This window comes from Natrix helvetica, assembly GCF_964273705.1.
Source record: "Natrix helvetica genome assembly, chromosome: 8".
NCBI lineage: Eukaryota > Metazoa > Chordata > Lepidosauria > Squamata > Natricidae > Natrix > Natrix helvetica.
Window position 1 is genome coordinate 3,695,131 of NC_138559.1, and position 12,214 is coordinate 3,707,344.

At 41.8% G+C, this 12,214-nt stretch overlaps 1 protein-coding gene across 1 annotated transcript in view; it reads left to right on the forward strand.

The window, feature by feature from the left end:
- The window catches only part of FER1L5 (fer-1 like family member 5), a gene marked incomplete at both ends in the record, with an annotated part of 116,643 nt that overhangs the window by 78,124 nt on the left and 26,305 nt on the right, over positions 1-12,214 (forward strand). Inside the window, 2 exons of the mRNA XM_081960703.1 lie at positions 9,862-9,984; positions 11,253-11,375. Coding sequence (XP_081816829.1) covers positions 9,862-9,984; positions 11,253-11,375 — 246 coding nt within the window. The remainder of the gene's footprint in view (positions 1-9,861; positions 9,985-11,252; positions 11,376-12,214) is intronic.

The window sequence follows — 12,214 nt, forward strand, 5'->3', positions numbered from 1 at the left end:
ACATCTAGAATTCTGGAAGTTGAAGTCCATAAATCTTTAAATTACCAAGTTTGGAGAACCTGTTCTATGGTAACATACATACATACATACATATATACATGTCATGTCATGCCATGCCATGCCATACATATCATCTTCAACTCTTTTCTGGTCTGGAATTGATTGCTTGATAGGTTTTTTTTTAACCTACTTCATGGTAGGACCATCCCTGTAAGACTGGCAAATTTAATTACAAGGTTATAGTTGGAAGGAACTTGGGAGGTCTTCTAGTCCAACCCCCCAAGCAGGTGACCCTATATCCTTCCTGACCAACTTCTTCTTAGCGATGGAGTATCCATGACTCCTGCAGACAAGCCATTCCACAGATTAATTATTAAGTCAGATACAAACTAGAAGCAACAAAAAAACCCATCTAAAGATGGACCAGGAAATAACAATTATCTCAACAAACTTGAATGGACTGAATGCACCAAAAAAAAGAGCGCAGATGTTTAACAAACTTAAAAAACTGAAGGTAGATATAATCTGCATACAGGAAGTGCATATTAAAAGGGAGCATAAGAACTTATTGGAAAACAAAAAACTAGGGAAATTATACACAGCACTAGCAGAAAAAAAAAGAGGGATAGCAACCTATATAAAGGAAAAAATAAATTCCAAAGAAGTCTACTCTGATGAAGAAGGCAGGATACTAATGATTGAATTAGAGACAACAGAAAATCCGATATTATTAATAGTCATATATGCACCAAATCAGAAACAAGAGGAATTCTATAGGAAATTACACAACAAAATAAACGAATTAGAATTTGAAAATATTTGCTTAATTGGGGATTATAATGCAATAGTGGATAAAAAAATGGACTATGAAAGCAAAAAGAAAAATAAAACGAAAAAAATACGCTACCCAAATCCTTTTTTGAGATGGCAATGGAATATAAATTACACGATATTTGGAGAGAAAGGCACAAAACAAGAAAGCAATATACCTTTTATTCGAATCCCCATCAGTCACTATCAAGAATTGACATGGCTTGGATTTCATCTGGTCTATGCAATCAAGTAGATGAAATTGAAATAGAAGGAAATGAGTGGGCAGATCACAATCCAATAAAATTAAGATGGAAAGGTCAAAGAAGAAGAAAAAGATGGATGATGAATTCAAATATTATAAACGAAACAGAATACACTCAAATGCTGGAGAAAGAACTAAAACAATTTTTTAGAATAAATAAAAAGGAAGATACCTCAATTCAAAATCTCTGGGACACTATGAAAGCATACACAAGAGGCCTTACGATTGCCTATATGGTGAGGAAAACTAGAAAACAAAAAGAGCAACAAGAATGTATGCAAAAGGAACTTATGGAAGCTGAAGATGAACTCCAGAAAGACCCAAAGAATAAAATTAAAAAAGAAAAAAGAGAGATAATCAAACATAAGCTCAACTTAATAAATCAAAAGGAATTAGCGCAGAAAATTAAAGCAGCCAGACAACATTACTTTGAACAAGCCAACAAACCTGGACGATGGCTGGCATACAGACTGAAGAATGAAAGAGAAAAAAGGATGATATATCAATTAAAAGATGATGAGGGAAGAATTCAATACAAAGCAGAAGAAAAGAAGAAAATTATTCATAAATACTTCACAAAACTATACACACAAGATAGTATGGAGGAAAATAAAATAAAGCATTATTTAAACACAGCAAAGATAACACCAATCTCAAAAGAGCAAAGGGAGGCGATAAACAAGCAAATAACGTTAGCCAAAGTGGAACTATGTCTTGAAAAACCAAAAAAATAATAAAACACCAGGACCAGATGGAATACCGGTGGAGCTATACAAATATAATAAAATAATATTGGAAGAGTTAGGGGTGGAAATGTTTAATGAAGTTTTGGGAAAAGCCAAGATACCGGAATCATGGACAGAAGCCCCTTTACAGGGTAGAGCAGAGGAGTTTGGGGAGTATCTGCAGGACAAAATCGCTCAGATTCGCAGCGAGTGGGTCCCCTTTAGTGGTCCAGAAGAGACGTCGGAGGTGGGTCTTGAGGGATCAGGCTGGGAGGAGTTTGACTCTGTTACTTCCGATGATATGGACAGGTTGCATGGGCGACTGCAAGCCACCACATGTTTACTGGACCCGTGTCCCTCCTGGCTTATACTGGCATCCTGGGAGGTTACACGAGGCTGGCTCCAGGAACCAGTCAACACTTCTCTTAGAGAGGGGTTCTTGCCGGCCGTCTTAAAAGAGGCGGTGGTGAGGCCCCTACTCAAGAAGCCTTCCCTGGACCCGGCTATATTGTCTAATTATCGCCCCGTCTCCAACCTTTGCTTTTTGGCGAAGGTTGTAGAGAGTGTGGTGGCACAACAGTTCCCATGCCACCTGGAAGAAATGGATTATCTAGACCCGTGCCAGTCCGGTTTCCGGCCCGGCCATAGCACGGAGACGGCTTTGGTCGTGTTGGTGGATGATCTCTGGAGGGCCAGAGATGGGGGCTGCTCCTCCATCCTGGTCCTATTAGACTTCTCGGCGGCTTTCGATACCATCGACCATGGTATCCTATTGCATCGTCTGAAGGGGCTGGGGGTGAGGGGCACCGTTTTGTGGTGGTTCTCCTCCTACCTCTCTGGCCGAGCACAATGTGTGTTGACAGGGGGGCAGAGGTCGACCCTGAGGCCGCTCACTTGAGGGGTGCCTCAGGGGTCGGTCCTCTCACCTCTCCTGTTCAACATATATATGAAGCCACTAGGCGAGATCATCCATGGATTCGGGGTGGACTACCACCTGTACGCTGACGACACTCAGTTGTACATTTCTACCCCGAACCACCCCAACGATGCCGTCGAAGTGATGTCCCAGTGTCTAGAAGCTGTACGGATCTGGATGGGAGGTAACAGACTCAGGCTCAACCCGTCCAAGACGGAGTGGCTGTGGCTACCGGCACCCTGGTTCAACCAGCTGCGTCCATCACTGGCCATTGGGGGCGAACAGCTGGCCCCCATAGATCGGGTTCGCAATTTGGGCGTCCTCCTAGATACCCGGCTGTCAATGGACGACCATGTGACGGCCGTGGCAAGGGGGGCATTTCACCAGGTTCGCCTGGTGCGCCAATTGCGTCCCCTATTGGACCGGAATGCCCTCCGCACAGTCACCCATGCACTTGTGACGTCTCGGCTGGACTACTGTAATGCTCTCTACATGGGGCTCCCCCTGAGATGCACTCGAAGGCTGCAGCTGGTTCAGAATGCGGCCGCGCGGGTTGTTGCGGGAGTCTCTAGGTACTCCCACGTAACACCTCTCCTGCGTGGTCTGCACTGGCTGCCTGTGGCTTTTCGGGTGCGTTTCAAGGTATTGGTCATCATCTTTAAAGCGCTCCATGGCACAGGACCAAGGTAGTTGCGGGATCGTAACCTGCCCCATAAATCCCTTTGGCCAATCCGCTCTCACAGGGAGGGGCTCCTCTGGGTACCGTCCACGAGGCAGTGCCAGCGGGCGACACCCAGGAGTAGGGCCTTCTCTGTGATGGGCCCGACCCTCTGGAATGACCTCCCCCATGACATCAGAACAACCACTGATCTCCGCTCCTTCCGTAAGATGCTCAAGACCCACCTGTTTAGTTTAGCGGGCCTGGCCTAATCCCAATCTAGTCCCTCAATTCTGTACTTTTAAATTTTTGGGGTTGTTTTAAGCTGATTTTTAACTTTTATTACCCTGTACAGCCTTATTGTTTAATTGATTTTTAAGTGTATCTATTTTATATTAGGTTTTAATGTGGTGTCTGTACACCGCCCCGAGTCCCTTCGGGGAGAGGGGGCGGTCTATAAATGTAATAAAATAAATAAATAAATATCGCAAATCTCAAAAGAAGAAACCAGCCTACAAGAAATTCAAAATTACAGGCCAATTTCATTACTAAACTCCGATTATAAAATATTTGCAGCAATTATGGCAGGAAGAATCAAACAGGTTTTAAATGAACAAATACACCCAGACCAAAATGGATTTTTACCCCACAGACACATTAGAAATAATACAAGAATCATCCTAGATATAATAGAGTACTACGAGGCACATCCAAGAAAACAAATGGTACTGGTTTTCCTTGATGCACAAAAAGCATTTGACAACGTAATCTGGAAATGTATAATAACAATATTGGATGAGATGAAATTTGGTGAAAAATTTATAAAAATGATAGAAGGATTTTATAACAATCAGACAGCCAAAGTTCTGATGAATGGAGAATTAACAGAGAAGATTGAAATTAAAAAAAGAGTCAGACAGGGATGCCCCCCCCCCCTCTCTTTTGCTGTTTATATTGACTTTGGAAATTTTATTAAATGAAATTCAGAAGGACCAAGGAATAAAAGGTTTAAGACTCAAAAATGAAGAATATAAGGCCCAAGCCTATGCCGATGACCTAGTATTTGTACTAGAGGAACCATTAGAATCCAGTCGGAAATTAATTCAAAAATTAGAAGAATATGGCGAAGTGGCAGAATTAAAGATCAATAAAAACAAAACAAAAATGATAACCAAGAACATGATAAAAAAGCAAGAAGAGGAACTGGAAGTAACAACCAGAATGCAAATAACTAAGAAAGTGAAATACTTGGGGATCTGGGTGTCGGCAAAATGTTCCACAATTAAAGATGATAACTATAATAAATTAGTGATACAAATAAAGAAAGAGTTCGAAAATTGGAAAAATATTCAACTATCACTTATGGGACCTATAGCGACAATTAAAATGAATATTCTACCAAGAATCTTATTCCTGTTGCAAGCTGCACCTATTAATCTAGGTAAAAAATTCTTTCAAGAATTAAACAAAATAACCGCTAGGTTTATTTGGCAGGGACAAAAAGCGAGGATTAAACTAAAGTCAATGCAAGACAGCAAGGAGAGGGGAGGTTTAGCATTACCAAATTGGGATTTATATGCATCGGCAGTATCAATGACATGGGTGAAGGATTGGATAGAACTAAAGAATAAAAGAATTTTGACTCTGGAAGGCCATGATTTGCAAGCAGGCTGGCACACATTCCTATGGGATGATAAAAATAAAATGCACAAATACTTTCAAAAACATTTAATTAGAAGAGCGTTATTGCAAAAATGGCTCAAAATAAAAAAAACCCATTATGTGAAAATTCCGAATTGGCTATCACCAACAGAAAGGACGACTCATCCAAATTTTATAGATTGGAACAAAATGCTAAGATATAGAGACTTAATTGATAGACAGGGAAACTTAAAAACAATTGAAGAATTGGCAGAACAGAACATGAAAGTTGACTGGTTAACTTACCTTCAAATCAAAACTAAATACAATAAAGATACCAAATTATATGACATTGAAACAGAACCACACGAATTGGATAAAATCATTCAAAGCCCAGATAGAAAAATGATAGGGAGAATATATAAATTTCTCCTGAAGTATAAAATGGAAGAGGAAATTGTGAAAGAAAAAATGATAAAATGGGCACAGAACTTTGGATATAATATTGAATTAGATAAATGGGAAAAAATTTGGGGAACAAACTTAAAAATGACACTCTCAGTTGCATACAAGGAAAACCAGTATAAAATGTTTTATAGATGGCACCTGGCACCAACAAGGTTAGCTAAAATATCATCAAACACATCCCCAAAATGTTGGAAATGTGAATCGATACACGGAACGTATCACCATTTATGGTGGACCTGTGAGGAGGCTAAAAAGTTTTGGAAAAAGATCAAAAATTGGCTGGAGGCAATAATGGGAGTTAAAATAGAATGGAAACCGGAAATCTTCTTATTAAGAATAATGTCTGCGAAATACAAAAAAGAAATCCAGTATTTAATACTACATATAATAACGGCGGCAAGGATTGCCTATGCCCAGAAATGGAAAAACAAACTAATTCCAAGTGAAGATGAAATAATAAGAAAGGTTATGGACTGTGCTGAAATGGACAAACTAACTAAAGAAATTCAGGGAAAAGAAGAATCAGAATCCTACCAGATATGGGATAAATAGTATAGGTGGATGGAGGAAAGAAACAAGAATCAATGAAGGAATGTAACAAAACTTAAAAATAATAGTTATGGGTAAAATAAGAAAGTTAAGAATGGTGAAACCCAAATAAAACATAATTGAATGGGAAAAAAAATAATAAAAATAAAAATAAAAAATTAGTTAATTCTAGGTGATAAATAAGTAGAACGTTGTAGATGCTTATAGAATGTTTTAGTTTTTAAAATGTTTATTCATTAACAGATAACCCATCATGACAATAATAATGAAATAATAACTCTAACTGGTAAAAACAATTTGGATGTAAACTATAATATGGGACCTGGGGAAAAGATTTACTAATTTTATTAATTTTTTTGTTGTTGTTTAGATTTTGTTATAAAGATGTAATCTCTCCGGGGTACTTATAAATTCTAGCAATAAATTTTTGTCTAGATTTATTATAATATAAATATAAATGATTCTAGACAAAAGCACGTTTAAACAAATATAGTTAAATGAGAATGATGGTATATTGATGGTATAAAGATTTTTGATTTAAATGTACAATTCAATATGAATGAAATATAAAGAATGATTGTAGTAATGCACGAAATTTAATTGTAACCAATCGACATCCTTTCTGGAAGATGTAATGAAGAATGTTTTTCTGTGTGCTTTTTGTTTAATTAAAACAAAAAAAGGGGGGGAAATTTTTTTCAGAAAAGAAAAGAAAAGAAAAAAAAAATAATTATTAATTGGCCAAGCCACTTAACAACCAATGTTACTAATTTAAGATCTGCAGTGCGTCACTTAACAACCGTGGCAAGAAAGGTCACCCAATGGGACAAAACTCACTTAACAACTGTCTTAGCAACATAAATTTTAGGCTCAGCTGCGGTCATAAATTGAGGACTACCTGTATTGCTATCAAGAAAATAATGTGGGTCGATGTTGGAGAAGGAGAGGCAGTACCTGAGGGAGGTGTCAAGAGAGGAATCAGACTAGAATATTTATGTTCCCACAAGTGGTTTAAGCCCAACCCCTTTGAATTCTGCTGACTCTTATCTAACACCAATTTATTGCTGACCATTAGTTGACTGGATTTTTGAACATTTGTTGTTAGTTGTGACATCATGTCTGACCCATCACGACTCCATCTCATTCTTCTTTTGCCCTCTATCCTTCCCAGGATGAGGGTCTTCTCCAGGGCAATGTTCCCTCTAAGCTGCGTGCCTGCGCAGCCGTGCACATAACAAGTAAATGCCGTGCAGAAGTTTCAAACTGCAGCGCAGTGTTTTTCAATGTCTTAAAATATGACTGAAAATCCCTCCCTTCTTTCTCTCCCTTCTGTCTCTCTCTCTGCACCGAACTCTCTCTTCCATCTGTGATTGGTGAAATCAAGAAAGACTCTGCACGGAGACAGGTGATGCTGCAGAAGGGAGAATTCCCATTGGTCCTATATGGCTTCATTGGTTCCTGGGAAAACATGATTCGCTGGTTGTAGCCTGCTTTTCTCTGCACATCCGGGGTTTCTCAGGCATTGAGTCGTCTGAAGCCCCGTTCTGGACTGGGCAGTCTTTCTGCGATCCCTTCGCTTTGGGGAGAGAGGGAACCAGCATGAAATTGGACTGTCTGAGCCAAAGGGGTCCACGGGATCTTGAGACTTGATTTTTGAGCAGTATCAATCCTTTCCACTCTTTCCTTTCCCTTTCTGTCTTTCTTCTATCTTCCTTTTCCTTTTCCTTTCCTTTTTCCTTTCCTTTCCTTTCCTTTTTCCTTTCCTTCTTTTCCATTTCCTTTCCTTTTTCCTTTCTCTTTTCCTTTCCTTTCTTCTTTCCCATTTCCTTTCCTTTTTCCTTTCCTTTCCTTTCTCTTTTCCTTTTCCTTCTTTGCCATTTCCCTTCCTTTCTCTTTTCCTTTCCTTATTTCCCTTTTCCTTCTTTTTTCTTTCCCTTCCCTTTCCCTCCCTTCTTCATCCTTTCCTTTCTTCTTTCCCATTTCATTTCCTTTTTCCTTTCCTTCTTTTCCATTTCCTTTCCCTTTCCTTTCTCTTTTCCTTTCCTTTCTCTTTTCCTTTCCTTTCTCTTTTCCTTTCCTTTCTTCTTTCCCATTTCCTATCCTTTTTCCTTTCCATCTTTTCCATTTCCTTTCCTTTTTCCCTTCCTTTTCTTCTTTCCCATTTCCTTTCCTTTCCCTCCCCCAACCTTCCCTTCCTTCCTTCCTAGGGGTCAGAGGGAGAGGGAGGGGACCCTTTTCCTCCTTGCCCCCCTCCCCAACATCTGCTCTGATGGCAATTATGGCTAAAAAAACATCAGGTGCTCAGGAATGAAAATGTGCCGCTCAAACACTATACTTTTCCGCACACACTGAAAAAAAATTAGAGGGAACATTGCTCCAGGGAGACCTTCCTTCTCATCAGGTGGCCAAAGTATTTGAGTTTCACCTTCAGGATCTGGCCTTCTAAAGAGCAGTCAGGGTTGATCTCCTCTAGGACTGACCAGTTGGATCACCTTGCAGTCGAAGGGACTCGCAGAAGTCTTCTCCAGCACCATAGTTCAAAGGCCTCCATTCTTTGGTGCTCAGCCTTCCTTATGGTCCAACTTTCACAGCCATACATTGCAGCTGGGAAAACCATAGTCTTGACTAGATGCACTTTTGTTAGCAGGGTGATGTCTCTGCTTTTTAGTCTGCTGTCCAGATTTGCCATAGATCTTGAACATAGGCATGAGTAATAGATCATCTCAACTAGGATTCAATGTGTGGGCCTGAGTCTTCATGCCTAACAGTTGGTTGTTGAAGAGACTAAGAAATGATATCAATGTCATTTTCTTTAGAACCTTCAGGGCTGCCATAGCAGAGCTACGGGGGCAGTAGAGATAGCTGGGGATTTGTAGCCAAAACAAAATTCTTTCCTCTGGGAACCAAGGACATTCACACCAGGTGTTAGGAAGGTGGAGACTGGGACCAGCTGACACTTGGGGTGTTGGCCTGATTGGACCATGTGATGCAGTGGTGGGTTGCTGCTGGCATTGCTATTGGTTTGCTTTGCGCGCACTTTGCGCATGTGCCAGATGTGGATTGATCATGCATGCACAGTTCAATATAAATGTTCTGTGCATGCACAAGGACCATAAAAACCAATATAAAACATGCCAGCAAAGGCAGCAAAGACCGGGAAACCAGTTCAGGGGCGTGGCCAGCCCTGATCTCTGCCAGTTCTGCGACCCAGGCCATAATACCACTACCGCTTCACCCGAACCGGTGCAAACTAGTAGCAACCCATCTCTGATGTGATGGACTCGTGGGACATGGAAAGAACAAACTTTACTTTTAACATGGGGAAAAACCACAGGAGTTTTGAGTCGGGTTTTCACCAGATGTGCCAATATGACATCACCAATAAATCTGTACTTTGTGGGACATGCCTTCCTCAGGGTCAGGGTTTTGATTGTGTTGGGTGTGTTACTTGGAACCCTGACAGTCAATGCAAGGAAGTCTTTCTGACTTAGGTTGCGGAGAGAGAAAGCCTAAAGATGAGCAAAGATCATTTCAATGGTGAAATTCAATTTTTTTTACTACCGGTTCTGTGGGTGTGGCTTGGTGGACGTGGTGTGGTTTGGTGGGTGTGGCTTGGATGGCATGACAGGGGAAGGATATTGCAAAATCCCCATTCCCACCCCACTCTGGGGCAAGCCAGAGGTGGCACTTGCCGGTTCTCCGAACTACTCAAATTTCCGCTACCAGTTCTCCAGACCTGTCAGAACCTGCTGGATTTCATCCCTGGATCATTCCATTTGGAAAACATGTAGAGGACCATGCCAAAGCTTCTTCCTTTCTTTTTTGACAGACCGATGAAAAGGAGGAGGAAGAAGAGGAAGAAGAAATTGATTGGTGGAGCAAATACTATGCCACAATGGGCGATTTATCAAAGAGCGGACATTACCTGGAAAAGGGATATGATAGCATAAAGGTGTGCTTTTAAGAGAAATATCATAAGAATATGGGGCCGGGCAACCATTGTCACAAGAAATACCAGCTCCCACGTTTCCGCAGAGATAGCAGATGACATGTTTTTCACATCATCAAATTCCCACCAAAGGGATCCCCACTTTTTTCTGAAGCTTGGGGTTGGTCTCCATATGCAGTGAAGTTGAATATTTAAGTCATCTTTTATGATCGAAGAGGCAATGTTGGCTGAGGAATTGTGGGAGGGTTTTCAAGAGTACATTCAGTTATTAAATTCAAGTACAGTATAAATATTCTCCTACAGACAACACATCACATAGTGTGGTAACAGTATGGTGATTACACTTACAATATGGCTAAGGAGCAGGCCTCAATGCTTCCAACTTTTGCAAATCAACAAATATATAAAATGTGTGGTCAACATTCTCAGAGACTCTTCCCATCCTGCTTGCAATCTTTTTGGACTATTGCCTTCTGGCAGAAGATACAGAACAATTAAAACTAGGACCACAAGTCTTCTGGATAGTTTTTATCCCAGAGCCATAATTGCATTCAACAATGAACTAAAGGGCCACCATCAGTGAGCTGTTGGATGGTGTTACTTGGTCTGTTGTGTGGATGCTTGAATGGTTTAGGGGTGGGGAATTTGTGGAGGGTGTGGAGTGTTTGGGGATTGTCATGTGTGTTGGATCTGGTCTCTGGCTGTTATTTATATTTCGTTGTATGGGTATACTGTGTATATAAATGACAATAAAGTATTCTTATTCTTATGTAGTACAGAAATGGAAGGATGCTTAGACTAGAGAATCTAGATCAGTGATGGCGAACCTATGGCACGCGAACCTATGGCACGCGTGCCACAAGTGGCATGCGGAGCCATTTGTCAGGGCACGCGAAGCGCTACCCTGTCAGCTGGCCAGCGAGCATGCGCATGCTCGCTGGCCAGCTGAGTTCACCTTTTAAAAGCCATTTTTTGCCCTCCCCAGGCTCCAGAGGCTTTATAGGAGCCTGGGGAGGGTGAAAAGAGCCTCCCCCGCTCCCCCCGGAGGCCCTCCGGAGGCTTCAGGGATCATCCGGAGGCTTCCCTGAAGCCTTCGGAATGCTTAAAACCACCCTCCAAGCAAACCGGATGACGGAGCCGGAGCAGAGGGAGGAAAGAGCCACATGCAGCTCCAGAGCCGCAGTTTGTTGACCTTTGGACTAGATTACACAAACATACCTAGAGAAAATAAAGAACATTCCAACTGTTTTTTTTAAATGATTTCCTTCCAGATCTACAATTGTGAGTTGGAAGAAGTTCCTGAATTCCATGGTCTCCAGGATTTCTGTCAGACCTTTCCGCTGTACCGAGGAAAAGTCCAAGATGATGATCCTATGGTGGGGGGAGAATTTAAGGTGAACACATGACCCCAATTCCCACTCTGGCAAAGCGCCTGAGGAAATTCACCCAGGAAATCTGGATTTCTATCCTTCCTGATCTCTCTACTTCTCAGTTCAAATCTTTATAAGGCCATTAGATGGCCATGCAGAATACAGAAATCACATTAATTAAAATAAAATACAAAAGACAGAATTAGAAGAGAGCTGGAAGGGACCTTGGAGGTCTTCTAGTCTATCCCCCTGCTCAAGCTGCAGAACCGTGATGGCTAACCTTTTGGTCATCACGTGTCAAAAGTGCGCCTGTGTGCCTGTACCGATAATGCAATGCATACATGACCTCCCCCAGCACCCCGCCGCCCCTGTGCATGCACACTCTCCCTGCCCCTGTGCATGTGCACACTACACACCTGTGGTCACCCCGTGCATGCAACCCCTGCCCCACCCACCCCCCACTGTTTTGGGCCTAGTAGGCCTGCCTGCAACCTTCTGAGAACAGAAATGTGCCGCGGAGGAGCACTGCACCCCCCCAGGCATGCACGTGCATCTCCCGCATGTGCCCCACTCCTCGTGCATGCATGGCAGAGACCCAAAATCAGCTGGCCAGCAGGAGGCGCACACGCATGCACAGTGCAGCTGAGCTGGGGCAACAGCTCGCGTTATACAAATGGTATAGGGCCATGATGGTGAACCTATAGCTCGCGTTATGAGCTATAGATTCACCATCACGGCCTTATACCATTTCAGACAAGTGACTGTCTAGTATCTTCTTAAAAATATCCAGTGATGAAGCACCCAGAACTTCTGGAGGCAAGTTGTTCCACTGGTTAATTGTTTCAACTGTCAGAAAATTTCTC